Genomic DNA, 20,099 nt, shown 5'->3' on the forward strand with positions numbered 1-20,099 from the left:
AAACATACACAAATAAGAAAAAGTAATTAAAACGAAAAGCTAAAAGCTTTTAAGAAAATAAAAGAAATTAAATAAAAATGACAAATGCATACAACAAAATTTCAAAACTTAACATTTAAATGAAAAACAAAAAATAAAGCTAAAAACAATTCAAAATATTAAAGAACAAAAGGTATAAGAGTATAATAATGATTCTAACATAACACTAAGTCAAACACCAAAAAAACAACTACATATGTGTTTGTACAACCATACACACATACATACTTATATATATATATATATATATACACATTTATAAATTCAATATATATATACAGTATATATTATTTCATTTCCATTTAGTTTGTTGAAGTATAAAAATAACTCAAATTAAATAAAACTAAAAGCACATAATAGCCACTCTCCTACACGGTTTCTTTATTTGTTTTTAACAGCAGAATGAATATTTATCCATTTATGGATAATAAATATAATATAAATAAAGGTGCTGCCTATACAAATAAGCAAACACTTAAGATTTTAGGACTGAATCATTATTGCAGTAAGTTGTATGTTTCTGCAGTGTTATATGTTTTGTAACAATTCTATGAACCCTAACTGATGCAGTGTAGCTTTTCATTTCTCAAACAACCATGTGGGAAGATGTACATGTCCAAATAATGAAAATGACAAGATTCATCAGGCTCAGATTGTGAGATTGGCCACCACAGAGTCCTGAGCTTAACCCTACTGAAAGTCTTTGGGACGTGCTGGAGTCCCAAATGTTGCTTTATTATTTTGTTAATGTAATGTAATGCACAATGACAATGTAATGCAACATCACAACGTTTATATTTTCATCAGAACTTGCATCAATTTTTGGCAAAGATCTTGTAATGACAATGGGAGAGTGAAGTCACTTTGTAAAGTTTGTGTATATATTATTATTATTATTATTATGCCCTAAAACTGATCAGGCAGACCAAACCGTAAGGCCTAGACTAGAGACTCGAAGCTTGGCTAGATGGTACAGCTCAATTTTGGGAGACAGTGACAAAGGCTCACCCCAATCGGCCAATAGGGGGCGCTACAAGTGAACTAATATATACATACATATACGTATATATTAGTGCTTTCAAACGATTAATCGCGATTAATCGCATCCAAAAATAAAAGTTTTTGTTTACATAATATGTGTGTGTACTGTGTGTATTTATTATGTATATATAAATACACACATGCATATATTCAAATATATTAATAGGCTACTTCTTGAGTTACAGACATGCAAACTTTGGAAAAATAATATTTATGGCACTCACACAGGTATATTCTATGCAATTGTTTTGATAGAGGGTAACAAGATACACGTCTAGTTTTAACATTATTTGTTCTTCAGACCTTCCTCTTTAAAAAAAAAGAGTATCATGTGTATGCAAAATGGCCCACATTTGGTTTTTGACCACAGAATATGTGTACAATTTAACAATTTACTGCAGGAGCCATTTTTAGATCCCAATATCTCTGGAACCAAACCAGGGCCTTAACAATAAAGATGCCAAAAGGAAAGTTTTGTTAAGACCCAAAATCTAAAAGGTATCTTTAATATTTTTTGAGCTACAGGCATGCAAAAAAAAAAAAAAAAACTTGAAAAATGCTTTTCCCCAATTTTCAACGGTCACCATTGGAATGTAATGCAATTAAGATTGCTAAAGTCAACATATTTTACTAATAGAGCTACCAATCTCTGTTTAAAAAATAACATAATGTTGCTGCAATCTTTCCAAAGCTATTTTTGCCCTCCTGTTATTTGGCTCCAAAACTCAGGCAAAAATTGCCATTTTGACCCCTCTCTACTAAATAGTACATTACTCTGTAAATATACATGTGTGACATTTAATATTTTGGCTTTCGTCACTATACATGGTTTATCTTTCTTCAGAAAAAAATATTGACAAAATCACAAATTTGAGCCGGAGACTTCTGGCTGACATGGAATGACCCAAAGGTTCATTTGCTTGTTAAAAATGACTGAAGAAAAAATTATATAAACAAACACTTAACTTTGTGATGGCAAAACTAAAGGCAAAAGCAGTTTTTTTTATTGAATGTTTATTTGTTGCCTACATTACATCTTCGACCAGTTACAACTAGGCAGTTATAAAATGAAACAAAAAAATGGCAAAAACTTAAATTAAGATCACAAAAATAGGGGAATTGCAGCATTCATTAAAATGTACATCTTTACAAACAGAATGTTAAAACGGAGGGAAAGTGCAAAAGTAACAAATTCCAATGGATAACAGTCCCCACCAGTGAAACAGAAAACAAAATGTACAACTAAATAAAAATGAAAGAAAAACTATATAAACATACTTCATTCAAAGCTTCCATCAGATTATTTACAATGGAACTTAATAGATCATGATTTTAGGAGATTTCTTTTTTCAATGTAACATTTTGATAACAATGCACATAAAAGCAGAGACACTGCAATATTCACAGCACATTTGAAACTTTTTTTTAATTTTTTTTTTTTAAATCATACCAGATGAACCACCATTCAAAACATAATAATTACAGTTTCTTCAAATCGAAACAGACATCTGGAAATTGGGGGAAGTAAATACAATTTTCCCAGAAGTAAATGTAGGGATTTCTTAATATGAACAGACACTGATATCAGCATTCACAAGGTTTGCTAAATCACCCAGCACATGAATCCCAAAATAAATAAGAACAATAAACTGAAATGTGCTGTGAACATCACTAATAAAAATCGCTAATTCTTTGGGATGACAGACAGTGTGTGAGCCAAACAGTGCGTAGTTTAAAGGCAGAGACAGTGTGGGGACAGCCAATGCTGAATATTTTAGACACTAAACAATTGATCAAACAGCACAGTATTAAACTCCATTTTACATCCGATTACAGTACATTTGTGACACCTCAAACTCCTTAATCTCCATCATGGTCCCTGAACACAATCAGATTAACCTAAAATTAACACACTATAAATTATATTGTCCTGTCTTTTAAACCAATTATATTTACAAGTGGTGTTCCTGAAATGATGCTAGCAAAAATTAAATCTAAAAGCAGTATAAGTAATTTTATGCCATAATTACTGACAATATGCTTATGTCTGAGGCATGGTTGATTGTAACTAGGAGTTTAGCAAAACCAGATCACATTTTTAAATATACTTATTACTTTCCAGACTGATAAATCTATATCTATACCTAATGTACAGCATAGTAAAATATATATGCATTCTATGTATTCTTGGCCTCGGAAAAATGTGGCATGCAAATATTACAAAGTGCACACTGAATGGTCACTGGCTGATGTTAGCATAGTTTCCTGTAGATGCAGCCACCTACACAACCAAATTTACCAACTTCTACACAATTAAAAGGGAAAATATTTAATTATTGGCTTAAGGAACTGTTGTTTACACAGAAATTACGGCAGATAATTGAATTAACATCACCATTCATGTGCACCTTATGTGGCTTATCTTAAAGCTTGTATGGCAACATTTATATATATGTACTAGAATATTATAACCAGTGAGAATATTGTAACAGCTTTAGAGAGAAATAAGTTTAACTAGTGCCTGCCATTCAAGCCCATGTAGCCAATGTGTTTCTTTCATTTTCTTAAAACATGTTCTGACATGTACATTACTTTTCATGTGATATAATTATTGGCTCTTCATATTAAGAAAAAGAGAGATAAGATAAATCATTTGAAAGATGTTGTGTGCAGTGTTCTGCTTGGATATATAACTACCGTGTTTAACGGAATTCAAGTGTAGAGATGAGCAGAGTAATGCTGAATCCATAATTTACAAATCGTATGTTGTTGAGTGCATTAAGCTCTGTAAAGTACAATGAATTAGAGTTAAAATGTAGTATGTCTTGTGCTTTGTGTTGTGTCTTTAAGTTGTGTAACATGTTCCATGTGGAAGTTTACGTTTGTTGTGTCTCCTTTCTGCCTGTGTGCTAAGTATGTGACATGTTGTCAATCTTTGCTGCTTCCTATGCAAAACTGCTTGAGCTGAGACACTGGAACTTTTCCCTCAGTGACTGGACAATAGTGGGCTGATTCACACCTTGCTGGCTGCAATCCGGATCATTCCACAAGTATCCCTGCAGAGCCATCTCAGGGTTAGTGGAAACCTGCTGTCCTTTTACGAGGGTTTGCATGCTGCCTTGAGGTGGGTTGCAGTAATTTACTGCAGTTCCCGACAGACTGTGCGGCTGAGCAATTTCCTGCTCCTGCTCTTCACCCTCATCTTCAGAACGGATCTCTACATAGTCGTCATCATCATCTCCAGTGTCTTTAAAGTTGGCCAGATAATTCTCAGTGGCACTTTGCGCGTTCAGTGGCACCTTTTTGTTGAGCACCAGTATTTGCTGTGAGTCCCTCAGTGTGATATCACATGGCACTGAGAGGTCTGAAGTCCCTTGGATGGGGCAATCTGGAAGGCTGTGCTGCCGCGACATGTGTGTCCTTGATTCGTTTGCGTTCACCTCCCACACCTGATTACTTGGACCCCTGCCATTCTCTATTCCGGTCTGGTCTATCAGTGAAGATGAGGACTGGCAGCGATTATGGGGTGACACCTTGGCATTGCGTGGTCCAATTGAAGTGTAAATGTGATCAGAGTCATCTTTAATTGGTGTCACACAAGCACTCCAACGCTGATTGGGTGGAGTACTCGGAGTAGGAGGGAGGTTCTTCAAAGCAGGAGTAGAACTTGCGGGTGCCAGTCCTCTCTGTGGGGTTGAAGTGCATACTGTTGTTTCTGCAGGCCAAGACACAAAATCAGCAAGTTCTCCATTACTGTATGTGCAGCTCAACCAGTCAGACTCTTGGGTAGAGCTCTCAGATAGGGAAGGGGAGGATGTGGTGGGGAAAAGCGGATGGGGGCCAGCAATACTGATAGAGGACTTCAGCATTGGCGTAGTGGATGGAGAACCTTTAAAAACCACCTGTTCATACAGATGAGAGTACTCTGCTATTCTTGCACCTAAGCAGAAGGAAGACAGAGGCATTCATAAACCAATATATCATATGTTTAATCTTTATGAATAACACATTGTAGAACAAAGAAAAAAAATAACATTTGCCACACAAGTATGTCTTACCTATTGCAGTGCCACCTTGTTTCTTCTCCTCCAGTATGGCTGCCAGGTCTTTCTGTTTGCCTAGCCTTAGCTTAGCACAACTGGATTCATGGTCCATGCTTTTCATCTTCAATAACTGGTTGGTCTTTTTGATCTTCTGACTGTACTGTCTAGCCATGAGGAACACTCTGTTCTTGCCCCTCTCCCCAAGCTCAAGAAACTGGTCCCCAGCTTCCACGCTCAGCAGCATACTAGAGGAGCCAGAGTCCATGCTACTAAACAGGGTCTGAAGCTCTGAGTCCTTTGGTGAAGGGATATCCTCATCATCCATCCTGAAGCTTCCGCTGCTTAATCTTGCAAGTTTCTTGCGGATGCTCTTCACTGTACCTGGTTGAGGCTCAGGGGTAGGAGGGAGTGGAAGGGAAGGTGCTGCAGGAGAAGACGCTTCGTCTTTCTCATCCAACCTAGATTCTACAATTTCGGGAATGTTGAGGATAGGGATCTGGGGAGCTGGAGAGGGGTTAGAGGCTGGTGGGTTGGGTGACCCAGATGCAGCACAAACAGGGACCGTTTTTAAGGGTAATTTACATGGAGAATCATTTGTCTTATGTGCAGAATTGGCTTTCTTACTTGGAGATTCTTGTGCTTTGCATTGGGAATCACTAGCTCTTTGTTGCAGCCTGTTCCCTTTACTTGGGGAGTTATATGTTTTTCGTGGAGAGTCTTGTGCTTTGCGTGGGGTATCATGTACTTTGTTGGGAGATTCCTGTGTTTTACATGCAGTGTCTGTTTCACTTACAGGAAATGCAGCTGGAAGTCTATCTGGCTTCTTTTCATTGTGCCGTATGTAGTTTTCCAAATCCGTCCAGATCTCTTCCACTTGCTCTAATGTATGATCAGCTGTGGAAAGCTGATATGCTTCAGTGTCTGAAATTGCAGCAGAGGAAATGGGAGGCTGTTCAACCTCTGTCTTATTTGTAGGACAGAGCTTTTCCTCAGATGCAAACCCTCCTAAAATCTGGCTAGCCATGAGGTCTACTTCAGATGTCTTCAAACTCTCTGGTTTTCCCTGATCCATCACAGCTGCGAGGACTGGGGGCTCCTGGAAGACAATGGTATCATAGACATTCTCCTCATCCTCAACAATTTGCAGTTCACACGTCTCAAGTGGCTCTCCGCCTTGACCAGAAGACCTATTGCTCTCACATGGACTCTCAGTTTCAATTGGAGTTATTATAACTTGTGGTGCTATCCTAGATTTGACCTCCGATACCGCAGAGTCTCCATGGTTAACTTGATCCTTGCGGATAAGCCCCATGGCCTGAAGCTCCTCGTAACTAATGTTGTCATAAACATTCTCGATATCATCAATTGTTAACTGCTCGGCAGAAGATGACCCTGAGATTTCATTGCTTGAAGACTCAGTCTGGTTGGTGGTCTCTTCTTCTTGTAGGGCTCGCTTGGTAGGGCTTTGTTGCTCACTTTGGTTTTCTCCAACACTGCTGGCCCTGCGAAGTATTCTGCTCCTGCTTGTGGGGAGGTCTAGCCGTGATGGTCTAGTTTGTTCAACATGCCAGCTACAGGGTCTTTCTGGATGGTCAGCAGTCTCATGGTCACTCTCAGCATCATGACTGCTCATATCATTCTCCGTTGGCAGGAACATCTGATAGATGTCTTCATCATCATCAATTTGAAAACTCTTTTGACGAGTTGGAAACATAGCCCTCCGGACTCGATGGTCTGTCCATATGTTGCGGAAGGAAGGTTCCTCTCCAGTTCCCAGCATGCGAGAGTAGCGTTCATCTCTGTCTCCTTCTGGAGGTGCGGTAACCCGTAGGATAGGGGGCGTGATAACCTTATTTTGCAGGGACTCTTTAGCAGTCTGAATGGAAAAAATTAATAACCACTTTTACCATACATAAGATTAGGGCTGCAGGAAGTACAAAATAATTATTGGTGTCAACTGTGTACTAGCCACTTTATGTATCACACTCCTTACCTGGAGGTCTGCATGAGTAAGGTTGTGGTTTCTCCACTGGTCAATGCTGTCCACCGACACTTGCTGGTTCAGTCTTTTCCGGCTGCCCTTCCCTGGTACTCGCAGCTTGCCCCCAGAACTCTGATCATGCAAAAGTTGTCTTTTTGAATATTATTCATACTCAATGAAAATGAGATATAAACCAGAACCTTACATTTGAAAATGAGAGATTTTTTCTTACAAAAATTGCAAGCACAAAACTAAGCTGTTGTGAGGGCATTGCTATACAGATTTTCCGGGTGTTTTTTAGATACATCTTTGGTATGCCTATGTTCCCTTGTTCTTTTAGTTTTGGTCTTCAGTATGTTAGCATCTCTTTTACTAACCTGATCCTTTTACTAACTACCATGTCCTTGTTAGCTACTTTAACAGGCCCTTTAAGTAATTATTAATAGGATTAAAATAAAACATCAAATGTAAATTCAGACTCACCAAACCAGTATCGTCCTCATCATCAGCATCCTGTGGATGTGGCTCGTCATCAACATCACTGTGGTCACCAGGGTCCAGAGATTGCTGTGATTCGCCTGTGGATGTGGCTCGTCATCAACATCACTGTGGTCACCAGGGTCCAGAGATTCCTGTGATTCGCTGACAAGGCTACGGGATCGGCCAATAGTACCCAAATGGGCAACAGGTGACAGCAGAGTGACTCCCAAACTAGAACGCTGTGAGGAGCAAATATATTTTTTATTTACTTTTTAAAGATTTTTCATCAGATTTGTATAATGGATTAATGCTTGCATGCTATGTGTGGTGTTCTTTACCTTCGGAATATCTGGACTGGATACTACAGCAACAATAAGGAAGAGAGAAAGAAAAAATGCCACAATGTTTAAAAGATGAATATTATTTTAGCATATTTGTTTCTCAATTATCATTTTTCATATGAATGCTACTTACTTATATGTTTGGAGTTTTTCAATAACTTGGATAAGGTCTCTGATGAAACAGCAAGACAGAGGGAGAGACAAAAAGAATGAGTAAACATGATCAGTGAAAATTTGTTTGTTTGTTGTATTTGCTATGGGTCTCACCTGTCTTCCTGCGTACTCTCCGGGGCGAAGGACCCTCTTTAGTGTTCACTCTCTTGTCATCAGAGTTGTAGTTAAAACTTGGGTGGTCTGAAAAATTAAGAATAGTGTCTGAAATATAGTCTTCGTAAACACACAGAAAGTGCTAAATATATTGCTGTGTAGCTTTCAGTTTGAAGTTAAGATAATGCTTACTTGCAGTATCCATCTCCAGAATGGCCTGCTTAGCCTGCAGAGACAGAAATAAAACCTTTCTTAAACACTTCCTTTTAGTACTTATTTGTGTTTACTATAATAGTATTTCATGAACTAACATTAATTTATACAAATTTTTAATAAAAAGAATATTGTATTTTTATGCAATATGCTTTTATATATAAAATTAGACATGATAATTAAACTATTAAGATAAAATGGAGTTAGTTACTGTATTAAAGTAATGAGAATTTCGGTGAAAAAAAATGTCAATACAAAAAAAAGGCTTCTTTTTTAACTTTCAAGGTCAACTTAATGACCTTGAAATTAATCAAACCATTTAAATGAGCCTAGAAATGAGCAAACACAAAATTGTATCTTTTTCTGTGAAAAATTTAATTTTGACTAAAGGGACTCTGGGTGGCACTATGTCTTCTCTTCTGTAAGTACAGAAATTTCTGCTCCACCTTTGAAGTTCTTTTATTCTCTCTAAGTGAACTACTTTATCATGACACAGTTGAGTGTGAATAGCCAGATTCAGCCACAGCTGCCTAATAACAGAGTACATTGTACAGAAGCAGAGCAAGGACAATGTGCGTATGTGCACGTTCTAACCTTGGCTGGTATTTTGGCAGGATGGTTTTCAAGAATCAGCCGTTTTAGATGCAGGACCCACATTTTCTTGTCCTGTTGAGACTTCGCCTAAAAGTGGATTAGAGACATATCAGCACAATCTGCAAGTTTAAGATCATTTACCGACACACCTTTGAAACTACCGTGACCGAGTCATCCCACTATCAAAGAACATCAACACCAGTCGTCAAAATCAAAACAAACACTTTCGTCAACTGGGTGAACATCAGAAGAATCAGTAACTAACACATACAGAAGTGGTTGACTGGAACTGCTACTCAGCAGTGATGCACTTATACATGGTTCATTTCAGAGACAGCAAAACCCAACATCTTGCTGTGAGGATTCATTATTCAGGCTAAATCTCTACATTTTTTATTACTGTAATGCTGTGAAAAAATATCAATAGAGGGACAGATTGATGGTTGGATAGATGGATGGATGTACTAACCCCTAAGAGGTTATGAAGTCATGGAGTACATATGACCAGGCATGTATTAGCATCTGAGATAACAGTGAGCCATTCAATAATAAGGAGGCAAGGTGATTTACAAGCGTTCAGTCAGTTCAGGCCTCTGTGGCACATACCGCATCATATTTATGACTACTCGGCTGAGGTCCAACATAAAGGTCAGATGTACCAGTACTGGCTTTAGGCGAGACTCGTACCATCACTCGCACACACACTTTTGTGTGCGTATATTCATACATGCTGAAGCCTGTAGGTAACGTGGTGTGGTTTTACTAGGGTGAAGTTCAAGGCGATTGGCTGTCCGTCAGAAGCCTGGCCTCAGGCTGGACATTCCACTGTGTGTTTAACACAACCTGCTGATCTTTGGTTACATGCTGTTTGTGTGCGTGTGTGAGAAAGCTTGAAATATTACCTGCACAGTGTGTTGAAGTTTGGGGTTCTTGTAGTGAAACACGGTGAAGCTTAGGGGCTCTTTAGGAATGACTTCTACCAACATTAGATTACAGCACTGGAAAAATGTAGAGAAACAGATTATAGATTAAAGAGATCACTGTCATTTATAGTTCCAAACATTTTATTGAACAATAACAATTTATGCAGGTTTCATTTACACACTGTCAGAAATATGTGTAAAATAGTATGCTTAGGGCTACAAGAACTTGTCACCGAGGCAGTACACCTTTGTGACTTGCTTTACCCCTAAAGCTTGCATACTAGTACCTTTGAGTAGTAATAGTATGTACCCTTAAGATAGTAATGTGTGCCCTTATGGTACTATTATGAAGACTTCCAGGGTAAATAAGGTACAGAGGTCTCCCTTTGAGGGTCCAGTTTTTCCAAAAGGTTTTTTTTTTTTTCTTAAAAGTGCACACTGCTGCAAATGCTTAACAAAAACAAGCTATTTTTCGAGCTGCCCAAAACTGGTAAAATAGGTTGTTTTCACAATTGGATGAACTGCTTGATCAGAATCAGTTTAATTCCACCTCCCCCGCAGGTCTATTTTCACACTGTACTATTACGGTTCAAACCACGGTATATTTGCATCTTTATTGTGAGTACTATCCAAAGCTGTTTACTACAGTAGCTGCATAATGACTCATTTGTGCCTTTGGATTTTCCACCAAACTTTACACTCATAGACCGTCGCTTGTGTTTGCCATGGCTACATAGCAAGAGATGTGAAGAATGCAAGCTGCTCCCCGAATGGCATATTCCGGAAACAAGTGTCAATGAGAAATGCATTATGACCAGCTGGTGAGGACAAGGGTGACTTGGTAGACCACTTTGGAAAAGTCTAACTACCAGCAAAAATGAAAGCTACCATGTCCGAAACACCAACTTGACCACCTTGACCTGATTGTCCAGAACGGGAAACTAGTAGGTATATGGACTCTCACCAGGATATGGGCTTTGTAGGTGTAAGTCTCCTCGCGTTTCTTGGTGATCAGCAGAAGTTTGTCGAACAGGAAGAGTGTTCTTTCATTTTTCGCTCTCTGGATACGGAATGTTCCCTCAAGAACCAGCTCGCCGTAGCCAATCAGATCAGGCCCCTTCCAGTTAGTCAGCAAACTCTGAATCTCCTGAAAGAGAGAAGGTGAGAGCAGAAGAGGAGGAGCGTCACTCTTCACGTACATAAGGTAACTTAGCCGAAGGGCAAGTTGGGAATGACGTTTATGTCTGAAGAGTCTCAAACATAATGTTCTGCTATCTGTTACCACACACCCATCCATAAAAAAGCATGCAGCCTGTAGCCAAAATCAAATTAAAGTAGTTGGTAGTGGATTATACTTGGTCCAGGATGGTCATTTCCTTTCAAGGACCAATTCTCAATGTTTGATCGACTGAACTACTGGCTGGTAGCCTTGTGTGGTGCTGTCATAGTAGACCAGGGGTGTCCAATCATGCTCCAGGAAGGCCCTTTTCCTGCAGTATTTAGTTCCAACTTGCTCCAACACATTTACCTGGAAGTTTAGTAATCCTGAAGACCTTGATTAGCTGGTTTAGGTGTTTAACTCTACAGGAACATTGTCCTTCAGGAGGAGAATTGGACACCACTGTTGAAGACCATCTACAGCACCTTGTGGCAGCAAAAAACAGCTACTATTTTCTAAACAACTGTATGACTCCCCTTTTTCTAAGCCTAAATAGATGGTAGAAGCTATTGGCAAATCTATGATTTACTTAGGCTTACAGTTCTTTGGAGAAAGTAGCCCATGTCAGTTTACCTTCATGTATTCTTGTGAAGTAATTGATATACTACTCTATATGGTACATAGTGTGTATATGAGTGTGTGTGTGTGTAGGGTACACAAACCTGCAGTCTAACTGCATGCTCGTGTTTTCTCTTCATGTCATTGATGTGCCAGGCAACCCTCTGCATGGTGTCGATGGCCTCCTGGATTACATCATACATCTCTGAATCCTTCTCCAGATGAGTGGCGATCTCCTGCAAAACACCAGTACATCTGTGATCTCAGATCACTGCCACAATCATCTGTGTGTGTGTGTGTGGGGGCAGTCTTTGTGTACAGGTGTACTATGTCTAGGGTCTGTGTGTGTTTAGGAAGGTCATTCTGGGTGTTTGTGTACTTACATGCAGTAGTAGATGATACTTTAGGATCCTCTGGACAGGTTTAAGCAGGTAGGAGCCGAGAGGAAGGGAGTGTTTAAGACTTTCCTGGCGCTCTCGTAGAAACTTTGCCACTGTTTTGTTCCGCATGCACTCTGTTAAGATAGCAACGGACCTGCAGATGCATACAAACACATGTTATCAATAAAAATGTTTATTTTATATCCACTCAGACTTTGGCAGATATGCACAATATAAACATGTCAGTGACATATTATTGATTTGGCGTCTCTCTTTGAATAATTTGTTCAGGCTAGAACCAAATTTATATATACAATGGCCAAAAAAGTACTTAAGTGCACTTATAAATATCTCAATGACATTACATTAGATACAAAATATCAAAATGGCATCTGCATGTTCTCAGAACTAACTTCACTTTTGTTAATTGTTGCTAAGCAGCTTTTAATCAGCTGGTGTTTTGGTGATTTTTAGTGGATGTATGAAGTCAGTTCATGAAGTGTTGTTAAAAATAGTTTTTTTTTTTTCATCTTAGATCTGTATCTAAAGCCTGGCTCACACTGTGCGATTTTGGCCACGATTTAGTCGTCTGAGACAAATTTTGAAAATCCTAAAAGATTCCTATAATCCTAGGCTAAAATCTGTAGTCTTTGAAGTCTGTCCTCTCTTTTAAAGACTTGGAGAAACTTTCGCATGCCTTTGTGTCATCGCATTTGGATTATTGTAATGCATTATATTTGGGTGTAAGTCCGGCCACTCTCTCTCTCTCTCGCCTGCAGCTTCTTCAGAATTCAGCTGCTAGGCTTCTAATGGGTATTAAGAAGAGAGAGCACATTGCTCCTGTGCTTATCAATCTACACTGGCTACAGTACCTGTTCAATACAGAATTCATTACAAAGTGCTGCTATACGTATGTCTTCAAAGCATTGCATGGCTTAGCACCAGAGTATGTTGCTGATTTTATCAGTCTGCATTAATCTGAAAACTCTCTACATTCAAACGATCAATTACACCTTGAGGTTTTTTGATCTCACTTAAAATGCAAAGGTGATCGTTCCAAAGCCGTTTCAGCTCCAAGGCTTTGGAAAGACCTTCCTCTGTTGGTATCTCCTACACTTAGTATATTTCAGAGTGCGCTAAAAACTCATCTGTTTCGTTTAGCTTTTGAAAATGCTTTAAGTTGTTTTGTTGTGTAGTGTATGTCTTATTCATTCATGTCTGTTTTTATTCTTGTATTTATTCTTCCTGTACAGCACTTTGGTTCTACACTGTAGCGTTGAAAGTGCTTTAGAAATTAAGTTGAGTTCCCCTCAAGTTCGCGCAGGTGTCCCAGCAGAGAAATCACGGATGTTGTTGATGACATCAACTATGAATTTGATCCAGTGTTTCACAACTACAGTGTCACAGTTTTCATAGTTTTAAACAGTAAATCTTTTTTTTTTTTTTGCATTTAAAACCCAATAAATGCCTTTTGTAAAATAAATCTGTGCATGCTTTGAAATAAATTTCACCAGATTTGGGGCCATATTTACTAAACAGAGCAAATTAGCATGAGAATGCAATCTCATTAATGCGGTGATAGGAGTGGAAAGTTCTGCGGTTGATCTACAGACGATGCACAAATTAAAGAACAAGATGCAGGTGGATCATTTTCATATTGACATAAATCCTAACAGTAGTTTTTTTTTTAATACCAAAAGAGATTTTGCATTGATACAAGCTGTTAGTAAATCTGGCCCTTGGTTTGATACTTTATCTAATGCAATGACTTTCAAACATTTTTAAGCAATTGTGTAAATGGATAGTTCAGTAACGCTTTAGTTTAGGGACTAATTCTCACTATTAACTAGTTGCTTATTAGCATGCCTATTATTAACATGTTGGCTGTTTATTAGTACTTATAAAGCACATATTCTGCATGACCATATTCTACATCCCTAATTGCATCCCAATTTAATCCCTAATACATAATTTAACAAATACCTTACTAACTATTAATAAGTAGCAAATTAGGAGTTTATTGAGGCAAAAGTCATAGTTAATAGTTTGTTAATGGCAATAATTGGACCTTAAAATAAAGTGTGACCAGTTGGTCATCTAAAAATTTAAATTTACTCACTTTAAAACTCGCATGTTCTTTTGTTTTCCATGGAATAAAATTACTTTATACAAGTTTGGAACAACATGTGGGTGAGTAACTGATGACAGAATGTTCATTTTTGGGTGAGTGTCCAAACATTTTTTGGGCTAATTACTGCATAGATAAACAAACAAACACACACAGACATGCACACACACACTACAAAGACGTATATGCACAGTTGAGAGAGTAAGGTCAGGCCCTTCTGTTAAAACACAGATTTTACAGTTTATTGCATCTGCTGCCACGCCTCACAAAGCACTGGGACAGATAGACGTGTGTGTGCGCGCATTCCAGCGTCCTGCGCACAGACTTCACATTGTCCCGATGGGAAATATGACCCGAGTATCACTGAGATACAGCTATTGCTTTCAGGAGTTTTACTGTATGTGTGTGTGAGCGTGCCATATGACCTTGGATGGGGTCAACAGCTGTGTGAGGGTGTGGAGAGAGGGTCTCCGTGGCCCAGACAAGAATCCGTTCATACTCACACCATTCAGCATCTGATGAAACTACTACTGAGTCATGTCACTTTTCATTTCCTCCTAGCATCAGAAGTAGGACTCGTGACAGCACGTGCTGCACCAGTGTGTGTTTGATAATAAAGAAAAGAAACCATGGGTGTGGGTGGCATTTTGCAAGGGAAAGGTGTTGTATGTCAAAGCTTTGTCAGATTTCAGGCTTATGAATAGATTTAAATCCCTGCACGTATACATGCACCCAAAGGCAAATATATGAGTGAGTGAGTGAGTGACGTGACATGTGGCCAAGTATGGTGACCCATACTCGGAATTAGTATGCTGCATTTATCCCATCCAAAGTGCACACACACAGCAGTGAACACACACACACACCGTGAACACACACCCGGAGCAGTGGGCAGCCATTTTTTGCTGCGGTGCCCGGGGAGCTCAAGGGCTCCTCAGTCGTGGTATTGAAGGTGGAAGAGAGCGCTGTACATTCACTCCCCCCACCCACAATCCCTGCCGGTACAAGACTCGAACCCGCAACCTTTGGGTTACGAGTCCAACTCTCTAACCATTAGGCCACGACTTCCACATATTTGACACATATTCACAATAATCTGCGATAACCTTTATTCAAGACCTCAACACTGTTCAGTCACTAAAACACTGACTTAATATTTCTTTTCATCTCTGATTCTCACCTGTACACACGCTCAAAACAAATGTTTGTGAAGTTGACCCAATGTAGCTTGCTAACCAAGCTAAGCTAAGCTATTTCAAAGAAACTGAACAGCATCAGCGTGTTTATATTAGTATGGAATAAAACACTAATGTTAGTGTTTAGCTAGTTTTGCAGTCCCGAGGTTTTGACTAGTCTGGTCCACTTGGACCACAGCAGTGTCAGCCTACTAAAGAAATGAAAAAAGTGCAATATGTAGATTTCGTAATCATAAATTGTATGTGTTTAAAAATGATCTTTTTCACAGATGTAAGTGGAATATACAGTTCTGCTGATGGATGTCTAGTATACTTGCTATTAAATCTCTATGCTAAATCGTTGGTTAGCAATGCTTTTGGGAAACGCACCCCTGGTCAAGAGATCTCAACATGTTGGTCATTTTGAAAAGGTTTGTTAATGTTCTATTCATTTCTTTAGGGGTAAGATGTTCTTAAAGTGCAAACGGTTACTTTTTACTGCATTTTTACATGCAATAAATGAAGGGGCAGATTGTACATGTGATAGAGAAAGAGTCAGTCAGTCAGACAGGGGGTTTCCCTCGGGGGGGGATATAGGAACAGACTCCCAGACTCCAATGGTGTTATACACATGCACACACACAACATATAATATGAGCACACACTCTCAAAAGTCTCACATTCCACACTCACACAGACACACTCACACACACACACACACACACACACACAACAGGCATCTGAGACGGCCGTCGCTCGTGAAGTGTTATAAAGCTCTATATTGACAGACAGATGGTGACATACAAACCACAGGAAGTAACACTGCAACCACAAACCACAGGAAGCATTTCTTACCTTGGATAATTTGTGCAGTACTGCGTGTAGATGTGGAAGTCTTCACTCTGAAAAACAATCAGGAAATTAGGGTCAGTTACTCAAAGTAAGATGTGTGTTTGTGTGGGGGTCAGCCAGAGGTCCCCACAAGGAAAATAACTAGATGTAACATATTAAATGATATAATGAAAAGGTTTGTGTGAGGGCAAAGAACACCTGTGCAGGACAAGTTACATGACTAATTTTAATACTTATAAAAACTCATTTATTTACTCACCCTCATGTTGTTATAAACCTATAAGATACATATATAGAACTCGTCAAACATGGTAAACAGAAGTTCAATTATATGTTCTTGATACACAAGAACCAATAAGGCTTATTGTTGCATGTCAATGCAAGATCCAGTGAGCGTGGATCTAGTGTATCAAGCAAGTACAGTTGAGCTTTTATTTACCAAATTTGATGTGCTCTATGTATGCACACTGGTCAATATTTATATGTGATAAAAGCTATAAATAAATCTGTTCATCATATAAAGTGATGGTGTCTCTTCAGAAGAAATGGATTAAAAATGCTTGATTCACAAGAATTAGTTTTTAAATGAGTTTAGTTGAGTATGTTCGAGTTTTGGTGAAATGGACTTTCAGTGAAGGGAAATAAATGAAAGTGCACATAAAACAAAACAAACAATATAAAGTCCTATAACCGGTTGATACAAGTGTATATGTTTAAGTTTCAGTAGAAATGACATTAAATTATGTTTTAAGTCACCATAAATGCTTGGCAGTATTTGAAACACAATTTATATCTCTAAAGACAATAGAAGTAATCAGGAAATTACATATAAAGATATACCAAAGTCCTGCTTAAGTATACTTGCATTTAATATAAATTTAAACTATATTGCATTTTCATTTACTTGCCATTAACATTCAGTTACTGTCAAACATTACATTCAGTTTGTATATTTTTATTTAAGTATTTTATTCTGTAATTACTGATTTTAAATGTACGCGAAAGTGTACACATTTAGATAGCCAGGTCAGTGTGCATATGGCTGTTTTGGCACATAAAGCATCAGACTTGCTCTGAAAGGTCACATCAGGATGGTGGCACTCACACACACACACACACACACAGTGATTGCAGTGACTGTAATAAGAGTCCTGATGTTGTGTTTACAGTATGTGAGTGTGCTCTGATTAAATCTCTCTGCTCTCCTCCTTCATCTGGAGTCTTTTGCTCTCTCATTCCGCCTATATGAACATCAAAGCGCTTGGAAAAGTACAGAGTCTGAGTATCAAAGAGCCATTTATCCTCTTCCTCTAATATCCCCCCTCTCTCTGCCACCCCCGCCAGCTTTCACACACACACACACACACACACACACACACACACACACACACACACACACAGGTAGGTTTATTAATAAAGGTGTCCTTGCATGAATGCTGTGACCCAAACGCACACACAAACTCACTGAGTGGTAGGTTCTCCATGGGAAAACGTATAAATTAAAGAGCAGCATACTCTCCTGTTTTTAAAAGTCCGGAACCACAACCAGATGTGTGCTTACTGTCTGATTATGCTGACGTTGTCTTCAAGTCTACAAATGAACATGTGAGCAGTTTTCTCATGTACTCCAATTTTAAAATGAATGGACACTTTTGTGTCAGAACTGTTACATAACGCATTCTGGCGCAAATAAAACACTGTATAAACCAATTAGCATCCAGGAATATTTGTTGTATAAGTTGTGTTAGTGCTGTGTGATATCCTTCTGTCTGAACTGAAGAGCGTTATGTTCTCAGAGAAATAGACTGAGTCAGCGTTTGTCCTTAACAGAGAGAAAGAGAAAGCCAATGTTCTCAGGAAGCTTTGATAGGAATCAGATGTAATAAAACTCCTCTCTCTTACTGGAATCCTGAAGCTCCTTTGTGATATCAATACCACAGAACTGGCTGAGTAATGCCTTTAAACATACACACACACACACACACACTCACTCACTCACTCACTCACACTCACACACACACACTCACTCACTCACTCACACACACACACACACACACACACACACACACAGTTCTGGGAGTGCTTGCTAACGATGACTAACCTTTACTGACCAACACACTGTAAAAAGTGGGAACAAACTATTTATATCTGATTTAACCCATAAAGCACCTCTCTGTGTAATATCTCTCTCTGTTGTTTTCTCAAATAGACATAAACATAACTCCTCATAGCCATATTCGCAGACCTCTGAAGGTGTTTCACACTCAGGGCTGGACTGGATGTGTGGGTTTTAGGCTTTATGTGAGGTCTTGTAAGCCACAGTCATTTGCACTGTGTAAATTGTCAGCCCCCTGCTAACAACACATTAGCACAACAATAACCCGAACAAAACAAAGCAGTTATCACACAACACCACAGGACAGAAAACCACACAAACCAGCCGCATTCCAGCAGTTAATTAGAGCTATAAAACAGCTATAACACTTACTCAAGTATGTGTTATTACACTAGTCAACTTGAGGTTGGAAATGAATTCTAACACATAATAGGCGTAATAGTGTTGATTGTTTATGTGTGTGACCATGTCTTAATAATTTCTCCATTTGTGTTTCATAGATGAAAGAAAGTCTAAAATCTGGTTTGTAATAACTTGAGGGTGAGTAAATGATCATCAAAATTTCATGTTTGTCTTTGTGAAAAAAAAAAAAAGACAAGAGTTTTACCTTGGCTACGAAACACTTTGCAATGGCAACTGGGTTGGCGTTACACTTCTCCAGGTCATGAAGCAGATCACTAAAACACACACACACACACACAGAATGATTATATATCATTACTCACATCCATTAAAGGGCTGAGCCGTTATGAAACTATTCAACTTGTCTTCCAGTTATGTGCTGTATTGTACGCTGTGTACTGTAAGGAAAGACACACTTCCATGAATTGAACAGCATTGTGAATGCATGTGTGGTCACTTCAGCATTGCAGTCATGTGAATGTGTGTGTGTGTGTGGGCTGAATTTGGTGTGAGTCTGGCAAAATGTGCAGGTGCGTGCGTGTGTGTGTGTATGTGTGTGTGTGTCCCACATAGCAAGAACGTTTGGGCCAAATGTGGCTGATAGCTGTCACATTTGGCCTAGGTATGGCATGGCTGAGCACATATGGGCCAAACTTTAACCGTATATGTTTTGCCATGGATTTAGAATTGGAGGGAATTTTCTTTTGGATGACAATTTTTTTGAGGTATATGGCCCAGATGATAGCACACAACTGAGAGCCATATGTGGCTTGGCTATGGCACACCATGGAATATGTTAACTTATGGTTAACATTTGGCTTTTATTTGGAAAAACACATATAAACTGCTGGCAGGTCAGTGGCAGTCCACATCTCAGCCCATGTGTGTGTGTGTGTGTGCGTGTGTGTGGGTGTGCGTGTGTGTGTGTGTGTGGTCCGAAGTGAGAGGAACTGAGGAAAGAGAGATGGCAAATACAGCAGACAGTCTAAAACAGAAGATCTTCCCTCATCAGGTCTTTAAGGACACTTTGGCTGTCAATTTGTTGCTCGTTCATTTTTTTTCTGCAAATGGTCAGTGAAGGTGTTTAAAAAATATTCAATAGTCTATCTCAGAAGGTCAAACTAAATGTTTTATAAAATTTAATTTAAATTAAAATAAAATAAAAAAAACTACACCAAATTCTCACCAAAATCTTAATCTGTCAGCTATTTTGGGATGACATTTTGGCTTGTATGTACTGAAGAACTTACATTTCCCATTAATTCGATCGAGAGAGAGAGAGAGAGAGAGCGAGAAAGAGAGTGAGAGAGAGAGAAAGAGAGAGAGAGAGAGAGAGAGAGAAAGAGA

The 20,099-nt window shown here is 38.8% G+C and overlaps 1 protein-coding gene across 2 annotated transcripts in view; it reads right to left on the reverse strand.

Annotated features, from left to right (window-relative positions):
- Positions 1-2,715: 2,715 nt before the first annotated feature.
- Positions 2,716-20,099, reverse strand: part of LOC107723018 (pleckstrin homology domain-containing family G member 1-like) — a 46,314-nt gene continuing 28,930 nt past the window's right edge. For both annotated transcript variants that reach the window (XM_016531519.1, XM_016531518.1), the window contains exons 4-19: positions 18,958-19,027; positions 16,238-16,284; positions 12,083-12,233; positions 11,804-11,935; positions 10,887-11,069; positions 9,902-9,997; positions 9,000-9,086; positions 8,385-8,418; positions 8,193-8,279; positions 8,059-8,097; positions 7,923-7,945; positions 7,683-7,823; positions 7,588-7,617; positions 7,117-7,236; positions 5,139-6,999; positions 2,716-5,020 (exon numbers count right to left, since the gene is read on the reverse strand). In XM_016531519.1, coding sequence (XP_016387005.1) covers positions 4,026-5,020; positions 5,139-6,999; positions 7,117-7,236; positions 7,588-7,617; positions 7,683-7,823; positions 7,923-7,945; positions 8,059-8,097; positions 8,193-8,279; positions 8,385-8,418; positions 9,000-9,086; positions 9,902-9,997; positions 10,887-11,069; positions 11,804-11,935; positions 12,083-12,233; positions 16,238-16,284; positions 18,958-19,027 — 4,096 coding nt within the window. In that variant the 3' untranslated portion in view covers positions 2,716-4,025. The remainder of the gene's footprint in view (positions 5,021-5,138; positions 7,000-7,116; positions 7,237-7,587; positions 7,618-7,682; positions 7,824-7,922; positions 7,946-8,058; positions 8,098-8,192; positions 8,280-8,384; positions 8,419-8,999; positions 9,087-9,901; positions 9,998-10,886; positions 11,070-11,803; positions 11,936-12,082; positions 12,234-16,237; positions 16,285-18,957; positions 19,028-20,099) is intronic.

This window comes from Sinocyclocheilus rhinocerous, unplaced genomic scaffold, assembly GCF_001515625.1.
Source record: "Sinocyclocheilus rhinocerous isolate Xijiao unplaced genomic scaffold, SAMN03320098_v1.1 scaffold664, whole genome shotgun sequence".
NCBI classification, from domain to species: domain Eukaryota; kingdom Metazoa; phylum Chordata; class Actinopteri; order Cypriniformes; family Cyprinidae; genus Sinocyclocheilus; species Sinocyclocheilus rhinocerous.